The following is a 17,281-nucleotide window of genomic DNA, read 5'->3' as shown; positions in this document are numbered from 1 at the left end:
GGTGGGAGGGTCCCAGTGTTCTGTTACCCATCATAGCACTTGAGAGATTGAGTCTTCACTTTGAGAGCAGCTTCCATTCCCTGAGTTCAAGGCCAGGACTATTGCAGGGAATAGTAGTGAGAAAATATTTGTGATCATTTTACTTACTCCAGGATTTTCCAAAGACCATGCAACCAATCTTCAAAAAGTAGAATAATTTTAATAAAAATGTCCCTTGATTTAAAATGTTTATGAGATAGGAACTCAAATTCCACTCCATCTGACCTGATGTCATCCTTTGTGATGACAACTTTGAGCCTGTCTCCCATATGGGCCTGGAAGGCAATAAGAACTACCATTTACTAAACTTTGTTGTTTAATAAATAGGCACTATCATGGAGTACTTTACACAGACTGTCTCACCTTTAGTAACCCTTGCAGAAGATACTGTTATCCCCATTTTATAGCTGGGACTGAGGCTTAGGGAGGTAAAGTAACCTGTCCAAGGTTACATAGCTAGTAAGCAGCAGAACGAGGATTCAAATCCTGACCATCAGATTCCAGAGCCTGGGCTCTTGGCCACCCCAGCAGCATTCGTCCTGGGTTGAGGGAGGAGGGCAGTGATGTTTGTCAGAAATACAGGCTCCTAGGCCCCACCCCAGATCTCCTGAAACAGAATTTACTCTGTTAGGGTGAAATACACAGAGCATAGACTTTTCAGTCTCCACAATCTGCACTCACACCCTTGTTCCACTGGGTGCTGTGTGGCCGTAGCCAGTCACTCTCTCAGCCTCAACCCCCATCTGAGATGATGAACAGACTCAGACTCAGGGCCAGGCTGCCTGGCACTGCATCCTGGCTCTGCCACTTATGAGCTGGGTGACTTTATTTAACTTCTCTGTGCCCCAGCTTCCTCATCTCTAAGACAAGGACAGAGTTTCTACGCTGTTGTGAGGACTCAGTGAGTTAATACTGTAAAGTGCTTAGAACACTGCCTAGCACATAATAAACACTAGACGGGTGTTTGTTAAATTTAAAAAAAAAATTCAAGTAGAGAAAATACCACCTTTTGTGACTTAGCTTTGAAGAAGGTTGAAATGCCTACTTTGTCTAGCCATATAATCCATTTCCCTAGAGGACAGATTATTTTAAGACGCCCTGCCTGCTATGAAACCTCAAAGGTATTACCACATTTGAAGAGACTATCAAACTGAAGAGGTTACTGATCACCCATGGAGATGCTCTTCTCGGCAGTGCCCAGGGGAGGAGCCTCAGCTGGTCAGGACCCATAAATGGATGTATGCGCCTCCAGCAGCCAGACTCCACTGGACATTTTAAGTCGTACACCTGTTGTGACACTGTGCAGCTCTCCAGTTCCCCGATGATGTGGGGACAATGCACTGATCAATACCAAAGGCATCACGTACTATATTTTCTGTTATAGCTTTTTCTTGTTGTAAATTGAAAAGTGGTTTTGATACATCTTTACTTCTGCCCTCAGGGAGAGAAGGTGCTAATAATTGTGCCAACATGGGCATTTTGAGTCCACGTGACACTTAATTTTTCTCATGGGTTCACCATCAATATTTTATGAACCAAAGAACAGCTTGATGAGCTGGCTGATATCGGTGGTGTCTGCCTGAGGGCACAGCATTTCAGGGCTGGGGGTTCCTTGAGCACAGAGTTGTCCTCATAGCAGACAGACAGACTGACTCAGTCCTCGGACAGCCCTCCTGCCAGCACTACCAGGTCCACTGGCCCCTCTCAGCTCCTGCAGCTGTTATCAGAGTTACGTGTGCTTGCTGTTTGAATGAGGAGAAACAGACGAACGGTCACACATTGTTTAAAAATATATGTTTATTACAGTGTATTTCTTTTTTCATTCTCAAAGCTTTAGACCATCTTTCATCTAACCCATGAGGTACCTAAGTGTAGACAGTACACAGCAGTGATTTGCCTCTCTTTAGGTCTGTTCTTTCCTTTTCTTTAAAGGGAAGAGGTTCAAATACCTGGAGAGCCCCACCTAACTCTACAAATGTAATGCTTTGGTTTGATGGCTTATTGCATCTTCAGTCAGTACCCTCCTTGGCTTACTCAGTATTTTAAGTGAGTGAGTCATGATTCCCCACCAGATCATTATGGGTGAGCAGTAAGTAATAAATAGAGAACAGCAGTACTGAATATTATTCAGTGCAGTTCTTGGTTCTGCATAAAAGAAGGATCAGGTATTAGAGGGGGCATTGGGATCAAGGCCATGAAGAGCTCCCCAGACACCTGAAGCCATTAAACTATCTTCTTCCTCTAATGTGAGGGGCTCACTCTATTCAGAGGATAAGTCAGAGCCTTGACCTTGATAACAGTCCTTTTCTGCCTTTAATCTGCTGTTACTTACTCTCTCCCCCAAGAAAGGGAAGCAGGTCCCAGCAGATGCTGCCATCATCATTGAATAAAATAAAATCATTTCAGTAAAAATTTTGTATTATTGTGCAAAATTGCCAACCAGGAGTTCAATGGGAAAAATGAGAAATCTTAAGTTTGTCAACATGATCCAAAGAAGGCACAATCGTCACCCATCCCAAGGCAGAAAGGTAAGAAAAAGGAGCCGGTGGTCTCTGTCCCCTAGGGACAGAAGTCAGTTCACTCGAAGATGCTCCTCTAGATAAGGCACAGATCAGGAGAGCAGAGTATCCAGGGTCCGTTCCCTTATCACCCAGAACCATCTCCCTGTCTTGAAGATTTTTGGATATGCTTAAGTTTGAGTCAGAAGTCATTATGGGCTCAGCAAACCTGCCCCTAGGTTCTGGCCTCTCCAACTTCCCTCTGGTCACAGAAGCTTTCTTAAGGCACAGAAAGACTGTCTGAGCTCTCTGCAGGCTGGCTGAGGAGCTGCAGTGGCCTCCGAACTCCAGGGAGCAAGTGCTGGCTTCGGCTGTGGGTCTCCAGGAGCTGGGAAAGCGGTGAGGAACAGCCATCAGGAGAAAAAGGAGGTGCGGGGCTGGAAGTTCAGTGTCTGGAAGAAGAGGTCCCAGCGCTCTCTCCAGCCCTCAGTGCCTGCATGGTTCTCACCAGCTAAGTCATGCTGAGAAGTGGGTAGGCCAAGTAGTAGCCTACACCTGAGCCCAGGACCACGCCGAAGAAAATCCAGGTGTTGTAGGACATGACCGCCAGCATCATGAAGTAGCCGATGACCACCTGAGTGACGTGGAGTAGAGACTGGCCGAAGTGACACAAAAACCACCTAGATAAAAAGGAGAGCCAGGTTAATGTCCATCCTGAGCTGGAAGCTAGGAGCTGGTGTCAGGGAGTAGAAAGAGCAGCTGAGTTACAGGACCAGCTTATTTCTAATTTGTATGCTTGACCCAGGAGAGATTTCTTTTTAAAGAGGCATATCAGAAACCATTGAGAGAGGGGAGAGAGACCTGTACAACGAGTTTAGGGTGATCACTTCTCTACCACATTTAGCTCTGAGCTTCCTGGTGTCCTAGGCAAAAAAAGGAATAATACTGATAAGGGATAATATGAAATCCTCAGTAAGGCAGACTTTTCCCCCCCAAATCTACTGTAAGAGGCAGTATTATAATGGAAAATGAATGAACTTCAGTGACAGATCAATTCCTAGCTCTACCACTTACTAGCTGTAGCTTAGCACAAATGTCTAAACCTCTCTGAACTTAAATTTCCTCATCAGTAAAACAGATATATTAGTAAGACAGGTATAAGAATTCCTCCTTTGCGGGGGGGTTGTGACTATTCGAGACACCCATGTAAAAAGCAGGCAGGCGGGTTAGGCACAGCTGGAGCTGCCAGGAGGGCAGAATGGGGATCCTAAGGGCTTGTCCTATCAGCATGGGGAGGGAAGAGAGGAGAGAAGGGGTGCCCCACACCAAGCTGGATACACTGCTGACAGTAACTCTTACCATTTGTGTGTAGAGACAGCCGCAGATTCCATCTTGGGTTTGGAAACCTTAGTGACCTAAGGAAGCCTGCTGAGATTTGGAGGAGGGCTGGGCAGCCACCCCTGTTGCTAGGCTGAGGCCTGCACCAAAGTTCTGAAGATTGGAGCTTCCCGAGTAGCTGCTCAGAGAGAGCTCCAGCCTGGACAGCAGGAGACCGGAGCTCTAGTTCACCGCACTACTTAGTAACTGTAAGCACCTGGGCGAATCTGGGTCCTTCCCTGGGCCTCAGTTTCCTTTCTGTGAAATGGGGCTAATGTCCTGGGGGCCCAGCCTACCTCTCGGGGTGAATGTGAAGACTCTTCCCATTTCCCACCTGCCATGCCTGTTACCTGAGGTGGGATCTGCTGACTGGGGGTGAGTCTGAGTTTGAAGAATCCTGGTCTGTCTCTTCAATGAGCTGCTGGCTGGTGGGGATGGGCAGGCTTGCCAGGGCCTGGTGGAGCAGCCTGACTTTACCAACCTTGATGCTTTCAAACAACACAGCCAAGAGCAGGACCACCAACACCGAAAGGGCCATGCCTGTCAAAGGAAGCTGAGTTACAGAGGCTGGGCCAGGCAAGCACTGCTTCCCTTCTGGCAGTTTCCCCGGGGACCTGGCACAGGTGGCAGGTGAGCACCTCCCCCTACCCTCTCTGAATCCATTCCTCTACTTCTCCCTCTCATCTCTTCCTCATCCTCGCTGGGCTCAGAACTTCCTCACTGTCTCCCCCAGTCCAGCCCGTTCTCAGTGGGGGTGGCCTCCTGGAGTGTAGCTTTGAGATCAGAGGGAGGAGCCACCCAGAAAAGCCTGGGGCCAAGGGTGGCGAAGCCATATACCACCACCCCAGCTGTGCCCCTGGCAGGAGGCCCCAATCTCTGTCCTGACTTCTTGTGAAGGAGGAGCATGTATAGCAAGTTTCTGTTTACCTGTGTGCATACAGAAAAGTCTGGAAGGAAAGATACAGCAAGAGAGTAATAATTATTTCAGCAAATTAGGATACAGGAGTTTTTCATTTTCTGCTCACCGAATTTTCTGAAGTTTCTACTGTGTGTATTACTTTTATAATAGTGGACAAAAAAGCCAGTAAGTTACTTTACAGAAAACAGTAAATGCTTACTAGAGCTGCTATGTAAATTTAACTGCTAATTGCTGCTTCTGCTTAACAAGTGGAGGGATACTAAATGGTCCAGCTATAATATTTTATTGGGCTTCCAGGAGGAAATCATCTGCAAAAGATGCAGGTTTTTAAAGTACAAAATTACAGGTAATTGCATGCACATTGTACAAATTCAAATAGTACAAAAGAGTATACTATGAAAAGTAAGTATTCTTCCCAGCCCAGTCTCCCAAAACCTCAGTTCCCCTCCCAAAAGCAGCCTCTGCTAGCAGTTTCCTGTATATATAGCTTCAGGGATACTCAAAGTATATATAAACCTTTATTTGTCTAAATGACAGCTTCCTATCCGTGCACACTCTTCTGCATCTGACGTCATCATCCAACTGTACCTGGCACATGGATTCCCCTTAGTTCACACGGATCTACCTTATTTCTGTGGCTTCAGATCATCTGTGACAGATTATATTTTCCAAAGATGGCCACCTCACTATATCCCACCCAATATGCTCTTCTAACAGTGTCAGCACTCCTGCCATCAAGTGGTGGGGTGTTTGCTCTTTAGCCTGAGAAGACCTTTGTGACTGTCTCAACCAATTAAGGTGGAAGTGGTGCTCTGTGACTTCCAAGGCTAGGTCTTAAAAACCCCACGCACTTCTGCCTTATTCTCTTGGGACACTCGCCTGCTCTTGGAACCCAGCTGCCCCACCACAAGAAAGCCCAGGCCATAGGAGATGCCACATGTAGGTGCTCAGCCAACAACCCCTGTTAAAGTCCTAACTAACAACCAGCATCAATCAGTAGACATGAGAATGAGGAAATCTTCAAGATGACTCCAGTTCCAGCCACTGTCTGACTACACCCGCCCATGTGAGGGACTTTGAGTGAGGACCGCTTAGCTGAACCCAGTCAACTCAGAACCTTGAGAAAGAATAACAAAACCACTGCTGTTCTCTTAAGCCACTAGGTCTGCTCCACAACAGATTACTGGAATGGTAACACTGTAGGGAGGACCATAATTTATTTGATCGGTACCTGCAATGATGGACATTTGGGCTGTTTCCAGTCTATTTTAAAGATGCAATTACTTAAGTGGAAATATAATTCCATCATGAATTAGTGCCTGGCTCTGCCTTTTCAGGTCAAAGGAATACTCTTCTCTTTCAAATTGGTGTCTCATTTGAGGTCAAAGGCTGCTGTAGCAGCTGCTCGGTGCTTCTGAGCTGATGCTGGACAGTGAACCGTGTATGAAGGAGGCACTGGGAGACAAGAGGCCTTGATCTAGTACTGGCTCTGATGCCTACTTGCTGTGTGACCCTGGAAAAGTCTCTTCCCCTCTCTAGGCTTCAGTTCCTTCTCCTGTAACAGAGGGGAAAACTGCATCCCTTAGCCTCTCTCTGGCAGATCAGTGAGGATCAGTGACATAACGGAGCCCTTTACAATCTGAAGGGCAGTGGCTGCAAATGGAATTATAAGTGCAGAGTTCCTGCCCAATGGTTATGCAAGAGGAGTCAGGCTCACTAAAATGTCCACAGATGGGGAGGAAGGTATAGCTCAGTGGTAGAGCGTGTGCTTAGCAGGCAGAAGGTCCTGGGTTCAATCCCCAGTAATCAATCAATCAATCAAATTATCCTGCCCCTCCCCCCAAATCAAAACAAAACAAAATAAAATATCCACAGAGCAAAACAATAGGAGAACCTAGGTTCCCACTGTCTGGATATAAGGCTTCTCAATCTACAAGTCTGGGCTTCCCAATTCTTACCTGTAGGACTGTGGACTTTCCAGAAATCAAAGAGAAGCACTACCTCATCTGAGAAGATGAAATGCATCTGAAAGAGAAAGGACTTTGCATCACAGGTAGCTTAGGGCAGTGGAAGTTGTGTCCCGTAGTGGTCTCCAGCAACCTCTTCTAAAGGCGCAGGAAAATGAGGTCACTGGATTTAAGTGCTGGAAGGGCCATCAGTGGTCATCAGGGACAGCAGGGGACAGACAGGACCGGGCTTGCCCAGGGTTCCACAGCGGGTCAACAGCAGAGCTATAACTGAGCTGGCCCTGCTCCAGGTAGAAGTGAGGTGTTGGCGGGTACCCATCCTCACTGGGCCAGCCAGGTCACAGTGCTCTCAGGTCACAATGAGATGACTCCCCATGCCCTCCAAAACCAATGGGGAAGCACTAGCCTGAGGAACGACTGCCTCTTTTTAGCCCCCAGAGCTCCAGCCATTCTGCTCCAGTGGTGTTTATCACGGAGGGGCCTAGGGGCAGCTGTCTTCAATCTGCCCCACACCTGTTCACTTGAAATTCACCAAAGTATTGCTGAGTCCAATTCTGTGCCCCGCATTATGGATAAAGGTTAATGTCTCGCCCTCAATGAGCTCAGTCTTCTAGAAAAAAACGAAGGTAGAAGTACTGACCATGCAGCGCCTGTCTGAATGCTCTTCTCAAACAGTGCCTGGTCCACCCTGTGTTCAGGGCGGCATCAAGGGCTTTGCACACATTATTTCATTTCACAATAGTCGTCTGTGTGACAGGGCCAATTAGGAAGGAAAATGGGGGAAAGTAAGCCCAGAAAAGTTAAGTAATTTACTGAAGGTCACAAAGCTACTAAGTTGGCAGAGCTGGGATTCAAACCCAAGTCTAGAAGGATGCCAAAGCCCTATGTGTCTATGCTGCCTCTCAATGCCCAAGAAAGGAGGACAACATGGGAACTGGACGGTGATTCTAAATGCCCACACCAGGTTTAATGACTGTATTTGGCAAGATTAAAGCCAGAAGGATCAACCTAGTTTACCCTCTCAGAAAAGGGAAGTTTCCCTCTTGTCACCAAATAAGACCTCAGCCAGCAGAAGCAGCTCTACAAACACCGTAGGTGCTCACCCAGCTAAGGAGATCCTGGCTGAGTTGGGATCAGCTGGTGAAAGCCTTTGCCTTCAAAGACAATGGTTAAATACTAAAATTCTCAAAGGTCAGAGCTAAACGTGTCCTCAGAAAGTTTTTTTTTTTTGAGATATGTGACATATATTAGTTTCATGTGTATAACATGATTCGATATATGTACATATTGCAAAATGATCACAAGAAGTCTAGTTAACATCCATTATGACAGTTACAATTTTTTTTCGTGTGATGAGAACTTTGAAGATCTCTTAGCAACTTTCAAATACACAATACAGTACTATTAACTACAGTTACCAAGATGTTACATTACATCCCCTTGTTTATATTCTCAGAGACTTTTTAGTCCCCTCGTTTTCAACCTTTTTTGCCAGGGAACACCAGCAAATAAAATCTTCCTTGTAACCCCACCATATAAAACACAGGGCTCTGGGTGAAATGGGGAGAGAGTTCTGAGCTCTGCTGAAATTCAGTGTGAAAAACACTGATCTGGTCCAACTCTGGTCCCTCTCTAACCCCTTTTCATTTGCAGATGGGGAAAATGAGTCCCATAGAGGGAAAGGGATTTGTCCAAGACCTCATCAGAAGAAAATGGAAGCCCATGCAGTCTTAAAAATCATGTTGAAGAAGTTTAAAATAAAAATGGCTTTTTATCCCGCTAATATAAAAGCTTATAATACTTGCTCAATGTAAAAAGCTGGAACAGTACCAAAAAGAAAGTAAAAATCATTTTGAGTCCTACTACTCCAGAAATATCTCTTGTTAAGATTTCAAAAAGAGTATCTGTTGAGATGGCAAAATATTCACAAAAGGTTAATATGCAAAAACAAACAGGTACAAATAATCCTGTGAAATTCCATTTACACTAGCAGAAGCCTCCAGTACCATCTCTGCACTTGAGGTGGAGGGAGGTGTCCCAGCTTTAGCTTTTCCCTGAGTTCACTTGATAAAGCAGGTGGCATGATTGGAATGTCCCCTGTGGCTAATTAGAGGGGTTCCATAACTGGGCTCCTTCTATCATCCTGGGTCCTGGGCCATTTATCTCAGTTATCAACAGCAGACCCCAACAGCCACAAAACAGTGGGATTAATTCAATCAACAAACTGTTGTGCTAGGGATGCAGGTGCTGGAGATTGAGATGAATGAGACAAGTCCTTGGCCCCCGGGGAGCTAACGCCAGTTAAGGGAGAAGGAAGGGAACAAATATTACAATGAGGTGTATGTATTCAGTGAAAGGGAGGCACTGAGCCCTTCGGGGTACCGGGGATGAAGAACCCTGGGAGACACCTAACCAGCGGGGGAGGCAGATGGCTGAGACATCTTCTGAAGCAGGAAGAGCAGGAGGCAGCCAGGGGAAGCAGGACAGTCCAGTAGAAGTGTCCACACAGAGCATGTGGTTCCACCCCACTGGGGAGTGAGGAGCCAGGCAGGGACAAAGACTCACCTCTCTTGCCTTTTCACAGGAGAAAAAAATTCAAATCAGCACACCCTGACTTGGGGCTGCAGTTTTCAGTTAAAAAGTTTTGTGGTCAGATATGTAAAGGGCTGACCTCTTACACTGTTTCGCTGCTTAGGATAAATCTGGGCCTCCAGCAGCTGAATTTAATATATCTATGCCTTATTCAGGGCCCCACCCTGCTCAGGAAGGGCTGTGGTGAAGAAGAGAGCAGTCATAGGACTTGTTTCTTTCATTTTCTCATTTGGAATTACTTAAACTTTGAGAAAAGTGCCCTCATTTATAAGCCAAAGAGTTTAGGGGAAGTTTAAGGTCCCTGTTCTGCTGCTGACTGGTTGGGGAACTTTACATATAAGCTCTTCCCATCCATTTCCCTTTTTAGAGGACCAGTAGGAGGTGAATGTGGGTGTTTGAATAAATGATCTGCATTGGCTTCCTGGATCTTCAGTTCCATGGCAGCCTTCACCGGATGAAGAAAATTGCGTATACGATTTATTCAAAGACCAAGGAGTTTTGCAAGCTGTCATTCTCCCCAGCCCAGGTGAACTCTACCTAGAAAAGTAGTTTATCTGAAAGGCTATTTCTGACCCAGATGTAGGGAGGATGGAAAGCAGCTGGGTCTAGTATTTTTTTCCCCCCGCAAAGGATCAGACCACGAACTTGCCAAGACAGGGGACCGGCCCGGTCGCAGGCTGAAATGCTCTGGGGAATCCCTCTTCGCCAGAGCCCTCCTGGAGTCTTCCCCCGGGACTCGCCTGTCTTCACCCACCGCGCCTCCACCCTCAGCTGAGCCACAGCAGCGGAGTAATGACTGCTCGTCGAGGCGGAATGACTCTCAGCAGGAGGGACAAATAAAGCCCCAAAGCCACGGCCAGCTCTGCCTGCCGTGTCCCCGCAACCCACCTCCCGCTGTTGACAATGCTGTCAACACACCCCTCACCAGCCCTGGGCCAGGGGCGCCGGGCACCTAGGATCGCGCCAGGTCGGCTGCTAGAGGGACCCGCGCCCCGGCGCCCACCCCGCGTCCGCTGCTGTCGGCGGCGCCGGGACTCACCGCCATGGTGAGCGCGCTGAGCGGCCGGGCGCCGGAGCTGCCTGTGCTCGCTCGGGTCTCGGGCTCCGAGTTCGACCGGCCGCCGCCGCCGCCGCGTTCGCTACGTGGGCCTCGAGGTCACGTGGTCGGGGCGAGGCGAGCGCGCGGGCGCCTGGGAGTTGTGGTCCCCGCCGCGCGCCTCACTCCCCGCGGCCTGGGGCGCATCCGAAGCCGCCGTGGAACCCCAGGTCGCTAGCAGATACAGCCGAGGGGCCAGAGCCGCCAGCCCAGCGGGCTCTCTCCCGCGTTCCGTTTAGCCCCTTCCTGTTTTGCACTTGTCTTCGTGATTCTCATAAATAAGGTTTATTGCTCCTTGTAGTAAACCGTGCGAAGTTTAACATATGTTGAGTTAAATACTGAAAACTGCATCCTATGGGCTGGATAGCAACAAACTAGGAGTAAATTAATTATGCCTCAGGCTTTAAATGTAGCCATTCTGTCTGTCTTTTTTTAAATGTCTTTTCCAATCTAAGTGAAAAACAATACACAGTAGTATTTTTCTTCTAATTGAAGTACAGTCTGTTTTCTATGTTGTGTCAATTTCTGGTGTCCAGCATAATGTTTCACTCATACATATACATACATATATTCCTTTCCATATTCTTTTTATTACTACAAGATATTGAATATAGTTCCCCGTGCTATACAGTAGAAACTTGTTTATCTATTTTATATATAGTAGTTAGTATCTGCAAATCTAGAACTCCCAGTTTATCCCTTCCCACCCCTTTTCCCCCCTGGTAATCATAAGTTTGTTTTCTACGTCTGTGAGTCTGTTTCTGTTTTGTAAATACATTTGTGTCTTTTTTTTTTTAATTCCACGTTTGAGTGATATCATATAGTATTTTTCTTTCTCTTTCTAGCTTACTTTCCTTAGTATGATGATCTCCAGGTCCATCCATGTTGCTGCAAATGACATTATTTAATTCTTTTTATGACTGAGTAGTATTCCATTGTATACATGTGGCACCACTTCTTTATCCAGTCATCTACACAGTTGTAATTTTAATTTGTATTTCTTTGATAACCAGGGTGGTAGGCTCTTTTCTTATTGGTATTTTTATTTTTGTGTATTGTCGTCCATTTTCATCCATCCAGTTTTCAGGGGGTAAATTTTATAGGGGATGAGGGAATTTTAGCAGTATTTAATTTAAAAATATATTTAGTAACTCTTTGCCAGTCTTCCTATGAGGAAAGTGGCTCCTCAGGAAAACCTTACTAGAGACAGTGCTAGAGGACCTTGAACCAGGAGTATGACCTCAGTTCAAATCCTGAACCAGCAAATACTGGCTGTGGGACCTCTGGCAAATGGCTTTAAATTTCTGAGCTTTGGTTTCCTGGTCAGTAAAATGGAAAGAATGATAGAATCTATGTCATAGAGGTATTGTAAGTCTTAAATGAAGACTCGTGTGTTAAAGTCCCAGCATAGACTTGGCAGTGGGAGTGTGCTCAAAAAATGGTAGCCACTGTCATCAAAAGCAGCAAATATTTCTGTTCTATTGTAACTGAGCAGTACCCTACAGGGTCTTCCTGGGAGAGACCCCTCCTTCCGTTTCCTCAGCCTATCTCTTCTTCGTAGAAAAGGTGTAGTCTTCCAGGCCTCCCCTGAGTCATGAAAGCCTGGCTCAAGAATTAGTGACTGAAAGGATGTGAACTTGTAGTGATAAAAATAGCAATTGGGGCAGGAAAACTGGTAAGAATTTAAACAGTAAATCAGCCATATGGTGATCACAGAATCTTTAGTTTCTCCCTGAAGTAGTTAGATAACAGTATTCGATGCACATTTCCTGAGTTTTTTCACAGATGCTAAAACCCCCATCAAATGGAAGAGGTTAACTACTTGATGACCATGAGCAGTAGCCCCTAGACCTACTGGACACTGAGGATTGATAATGTTAACCCCTAGGGACACCACCCTGTTACCTCACCATCAACCAATCAGAGAATTGTGCACGAGCTGATCACACACCCTGCTACTCCCCTCCCTCACTTTGCCTTTAAAAATGCTTCCCTGTATGGGGTGGGTATAGCTCAGTGGTAGAGCATATGCTTAGCATCTAGGAGGTTCTGGGCTCAGTCCCCAGTACTGCCATTAAAGATAAATAAATCAACCTAATTACCCCCCTCCCCAATTTTTAAAAAAAAAATGCTTTCCTGAAACCCACTGAGGAATTCAGGTCTTTTGAGTGTGAGCTGCCCTATTCTCCTTGCTTGGCCCTGCAATAAACCTTTCTCTGCTTTAAACTCCGATGTTTCAGGTTATTCAGCCTCACTGTGGGTCAGGCATAGGGACTTGGATTCAACAACACTATGAGAGGAAGCCACTGCAAAGGTCAAGCCATTTGCTCGGGATTACACGGCTTCTAAGGGCCTCAAGCTGAGAGATAGTGGGGGTAGAGGGAAGTCAGGGATTGGGGCAGGGAAAGAGTATGGGCTGACACTGCAAGGAGGTCTGAGAGGGAGGTCCGCTGCTGTCAGGGATGTGCTAGGGCCCATGAAGGAAGCAATGCAGAGAAGACGTATTATTGACGCATCTGGGCCCCAAGAGCTTGGTATTTGGATGTCATTTTTCACCTCTTTGGGCAGTAGAAGTAAAAAGACTTGACCTTCACACAAGCAGGCTCCCATACACTCCTCCACTCCCCCATCACCCAGCAAAGGATTTTCAACACAGCTTTATTCATTTGATTGTTTTTGTTGGCTTCGTTACAATCTGATGACCTTCATACTTTGTTCTCACTTCCTTGAGTATATTATATTATAACAGCTTTGAAGTTCTAAAGTGCCCCTTTTCTTTCTGAGCCACCAGAGACTCCCCTCCTCCGGCCCCCAGACAGAGAACCGGGTGCCAGCCACAGAATCCCATCTCACAAGATAACACCACAGCCGGCCAAGCCTTGGCCCATGGCAAGAGATTCTTTCCAGATTCTGTCCTTTGACAGCCTGTAGATTCCCCTCCTCCTAAGGAACAACGGAGTCTGCCCTGTCTTTCTAGCGCACACCTAGAGACAGAGGACAGGACAGAATCTGCAGTCGGAAAAGATGGTGCTGCCTCGAGTGTCACAGAGATCAGCCAGGGGCCCTTTAAACAGAGAGCCCAGCTCAGGCTTGGTCAGTTGGTGGAAAGGAAATCCAACCAGTCATTTCTCCTTTTGAAGCTCAGCAGAGGAACTTGAGGTCTCATGAAAAGCTTACATGCACCAAAATGTTATTTCTGCAGACTGTCTGGCCTGGATGTTCAGATAACGCTGTGTGATCCCATGGACAACACCATCCCTCTCTGGGCCTCAGTGAGGGGTGGAATGGAGGACTTCTAACTGCCCCTTCACTTGCCAATCTGCGGTTATAAGTGAGCTTGAGGTTGGAGTTGAACACTTTATGGCTCGGACTTTTGCACATTTGCCATGTTGCTCCATTCAGCTAACCTCCTCCCACAAACATCTATTATGTTACAGTTATGCTATGAGTAGCGTTACGTATAATACGTAATACATAACACAGCCTTCTGCATCTGCTGTGTGTGGCGCAGGCAGAGTATGCACATTGGAGGTTGGCCAGAGTGTGGAGACAGAGTGTGTGTGTGTGTGTGTGTGTGTGTGTGTGTGTGTGTGTGGTATGGTGTGGACTTTGTGTTGGTGAGTCTGGGGAAAGCAGGAGCCAGGCCACAGGCAACCTGAAGGCCACATTTAAAGTCAGAAACTTGTTCTGGGACAAAGAGCCACTAAAGTGTTTTTAATGTAGGTTTTTCTCCTTGCATGTTCCCTTTTCTTTCCCGAATTTCGCCGTCTTGGTAAGACCTGCCCGGACCACCCTATTTAAAACTGCAATTCTTCTTGTATCTCTCACCCTGCTTACTCTGCTTTATTGTTTTTCCAGGATATGTGTCACCTTGTGGCCTACTGTTGAATTAGCTTATTCATTTTTCCTTTCTTTGCACTCAAATGGGAGCTCAAGGAGAACAGGGGTTTCTGTATTTTTGTCCAGAGGGCACTCCCAGCTCCTGAAATAGCTCATGTCACAGCACAGTTGATCCATAAACATTTGTTGAATGAGTGAATGAACCCCAGCAGGCATGCGCTCTGGGCTTCATTGCTTCAGAGGAAGGAAGTGGCAGAAAGAGAGGCAGCCTCTGAGATGGGGTGGTTTTGTTTCTTGTGAAAGTTGGGGCAGGTTTGTGGCAGTTTGTGGGAGAAATGAGAAAATAATTTATGGAGAAGCATGAGAAGAGGAAGAATTGCCCTCTCCCAACCCATCGAATATCTCCACTTATAGGAGAGGGAGCGAGAACTGAGGCGCCTGGAGCAAGGGGGCTCTGGGCCAGCTTTGGGCAGGGCCACCAGGGGAGGGCCCCAGAGGGCCGGGCCCCAGCACAGGGAAGGAGCAGCTGAGATGTCGTGAAGCCTCACAGCCCGGGACAATGATAGCAAACCCAACTGTGGCCCTGCCTCCCAAACTCACAGACCAGGGGGAGAGAGACCACCAATCATACAAATAAATATACCACCTGTTTAGAGTGGCTTTGAAAAAAAAAAAAAAAAAGCGAGAACTTCTTTCAGAAGCCCTGGCCTTGAGTTGTGAGGTCTTAGGAAAACAGAGGACAGGCAGGTGCCCTGGAGGGCGCCTTACCGTTCAGCCCTCTCCCTTGTTCACATTCTGTGCTGTGACTGCTTTTCACTGATCACTGAGGGCATTTAGATCAGCCTGATTTCTCTCCTGTCAACTTTGAGCTGGATCCGCATCACGATCTCCCCTGTAATCGCTTTCCCACTGTGCGCAGAGGCTCTTGCTGTCAACCTGGATCCTTGTAGAAATCCAGGGGCCAGAAGGTCAGACATGGCCTCCCGGATAGAGGGTGGGACTTGCCAGGGTTTACAGTGAGTCTGGCAGGCTCCAGCCTCTCTACTTGCACCTGGCCCAGTGCTGTGTCCCACTCTGGGAGGCTGTGAGCAGCTGTTACAACCCCAGCCTAGCATGTGTAGGATATGAGACAAGAGCTCGGACTCCAGTGGGAGACAGAGGTATATACATCTTACCCAAATGTAGCTGAGATGCTCCTGGGATACCCCCAAACAGGGCCTTGAGATCTCCTGCTTTCCTTGCATGGTGGTTTTAAAACTGCAAATTCTTTGACATTCTTCCCATCCGGAGTGGAGTCTCTGTTCTCTCTGGGCCAACCTTCATGACTCACTTACAACCAATAGACTATAGCGGAAGTGTTGCTACATGGCTTCTGAGGCTGGGTCATCAAATGCAGTTCTGCAGGATGAGAAGAGTTCTGGAGGCGGGTTGCACACCATGCCAATGTGCCAAACACTACTGAACTGTTATACTTAAAAACTGTTAAGATGGTAAATTTTACCTTATGTGTATTTTACCACGATTAAAAAAAAATCAGGCACCATTCATATGATGGGGTATTATCTGGCGATACAAAGGAACGAAGTTTTGATACATGGTACGATGTGGATAAACCACAGAAACATTGTGTTAAATGAAATAAGCTAGTCACAAAAGGCCACATAGTGTATCACTGCATTTATATGAAACATCCAGCATAGGCAAATCTACAAAGCAGAAAACAGACCATTGGTGGCCAGGGACTGGAGGGAGGGAGGAATAGGGAGAGACTGGTAATGAGTGATGAAAATATTCCGAAATTAGTGGTAATGTTTGCACAACTCGGTGACTATTCGAAAATTGTACACTTTAAAGGAGTGGATTTTATGGTATGTGAGTTATATCTCAATAAAATTGTTATATGTATTTATATATATATTTTAAAAAGCAACAAAGTTTCCATTCTGTGTACTTGGTCTCTTACTTTGGAGGCTCTGAGCTGCCAAGCATTAAAAAAAATTGGAGTTCTCCGAGGCCACCGTTTATGAGGAAGCCCAAGCCACATGGAGGGGCTGTGGGTCAGTGCTCCAGCTGACAGCCTGCTTCGTCTCCCAGCCATCAGCCAGCGTTAGGCGAATGAGGCTAGCTTTGAGGTCCGGTTGGGGTGAACTTTCAGATGCCTGCAGCCTCGGTGGACATCTCCGTGAAACTGCGTGGGAGACTCTAAGCACGAACTGTCTAGCCAAGCCCTTCCTGAATTCCTGTCCCACAAGATCTTGAACAAAATAAAATGGTTGTTTTAAACTACTAAGTTCGGGGGTGATCTGTTAAGCATTAACAAAGAACGGGAATACTTATAATCCAGGTAATTTTTTCTTCACTCCCTGGGTTCATTTAAGGGAGGTGAGACCAGGCCAAGGGTAGAGAGCGTCCTTAACGTTTTCTTTTTCTTGAATGTTCATTTGTTTGTTAATTGACTTTATTTATTTACTAATGTGTCCTGCCTGCTCACAAAGGCTCTGAAGGCAGCTCACAGAGAGACAGTTAATAAAAGGTGAAAAAACGAAAACAAGTGGGGGGAAAATTCACAGTGGTGGGGGGGCGGGGAAGCAACACAGTTACTCGGAAGAGCCCGTGCGATAGTGACGTTAGCACTGAGCACACACGGGAGTCATCAACCAGCAGCTGTAACAGCATTTGGGGGCAGGGCCCCCCCAGGCCCTGCAGGGGCACATCCCAGTGAGGACACTCAGGGTGGCCGCAGGGAATGTTCTAGGAGGAGTCGCATGTGAGCAGCCGTGCCTTACCTTCAACCCTGGGGACTCTCCATTCCAGAGACTGGGAGCTGTGGTTCTGGGCTCTGTTCTTCCTAAGAATGATGGTCAGAGCTCCAGTTCCTCCCTGCCTGAGACGTTGCTCTGCACTGGCTCTGCCACCACCAGGACCCTGAGCTTTTCTTTTCTCCTGAACATGA

At 46.9% G+C, this 17,281-nt stretch overlaps 1 protein-coding gene across 3 annotated transcripts; it reads right to left on the bottom strand.

The window, feature by feature from the left end:
* Positions 1 to 1,818: 1,818 nt before the first annotated feature.
* SLC31A2 (solute carrier family 31 member 2) lies at positions 1,819 to 15,587 on the bottom strand. 3 transcript variants are annotated; one of them, XM_064490428.1, is made up of 4 exons: positions 15,504 to 15,587; positions 6,792 to 6,858; positions 4,265 to 4,454; positions 1,819 to 3,217 (listed from the first exon to the last, which is right to left on the bottom strand). In XM_064490428.1, the coding sequence occupies exons 1-4, from the start codon at positions 15,570 to 15,572 to the stop codon at positions 3,049 to 3,051; spliced, it is 495 nt and encodes a 164-aa protein (XP_064346498.1). In that variant the 5' UTR covers positions 15,573 to 15,587; the 3' UTR covers positions 1,819 to 3,048. The 3 variants fall into 3 exon arrangements, with proteins under 3 accessions (XP_064346498.1, XP_031306080.1, XP_064346499.1); XM_031450220.2 differs by lacking the exon at positions 15,504 to 15,587 and adding an exon at positions 10,432 to 10,568; XM_064490429.1 differs by lacking the exon at positions 15,504 to 15,587 and adding an exon at positions 9,366 to 10,331.
* Between the last annotated feature and the right edge of the window lie 1,694 nt (positions 15,588 to 17,281).

The sequence above is a fragment of the Camelus dromedarius genome, chromosome 10 (genome assembly GCF_036321535.1).
Source record: "Camelus dromedarius isolate mCamDro1 chromosome 10, mCamDro1.pat, whole genome shotgun sequence".
NCBI lineage: Eukaryota > Metazoa > Chordata > Mammalia > Artiodactyla > Camelidae > Camelus > Camelus dromedarius.
This window is presented reverse-complemented; position numbering and strand designations above follow the sequence as displayed.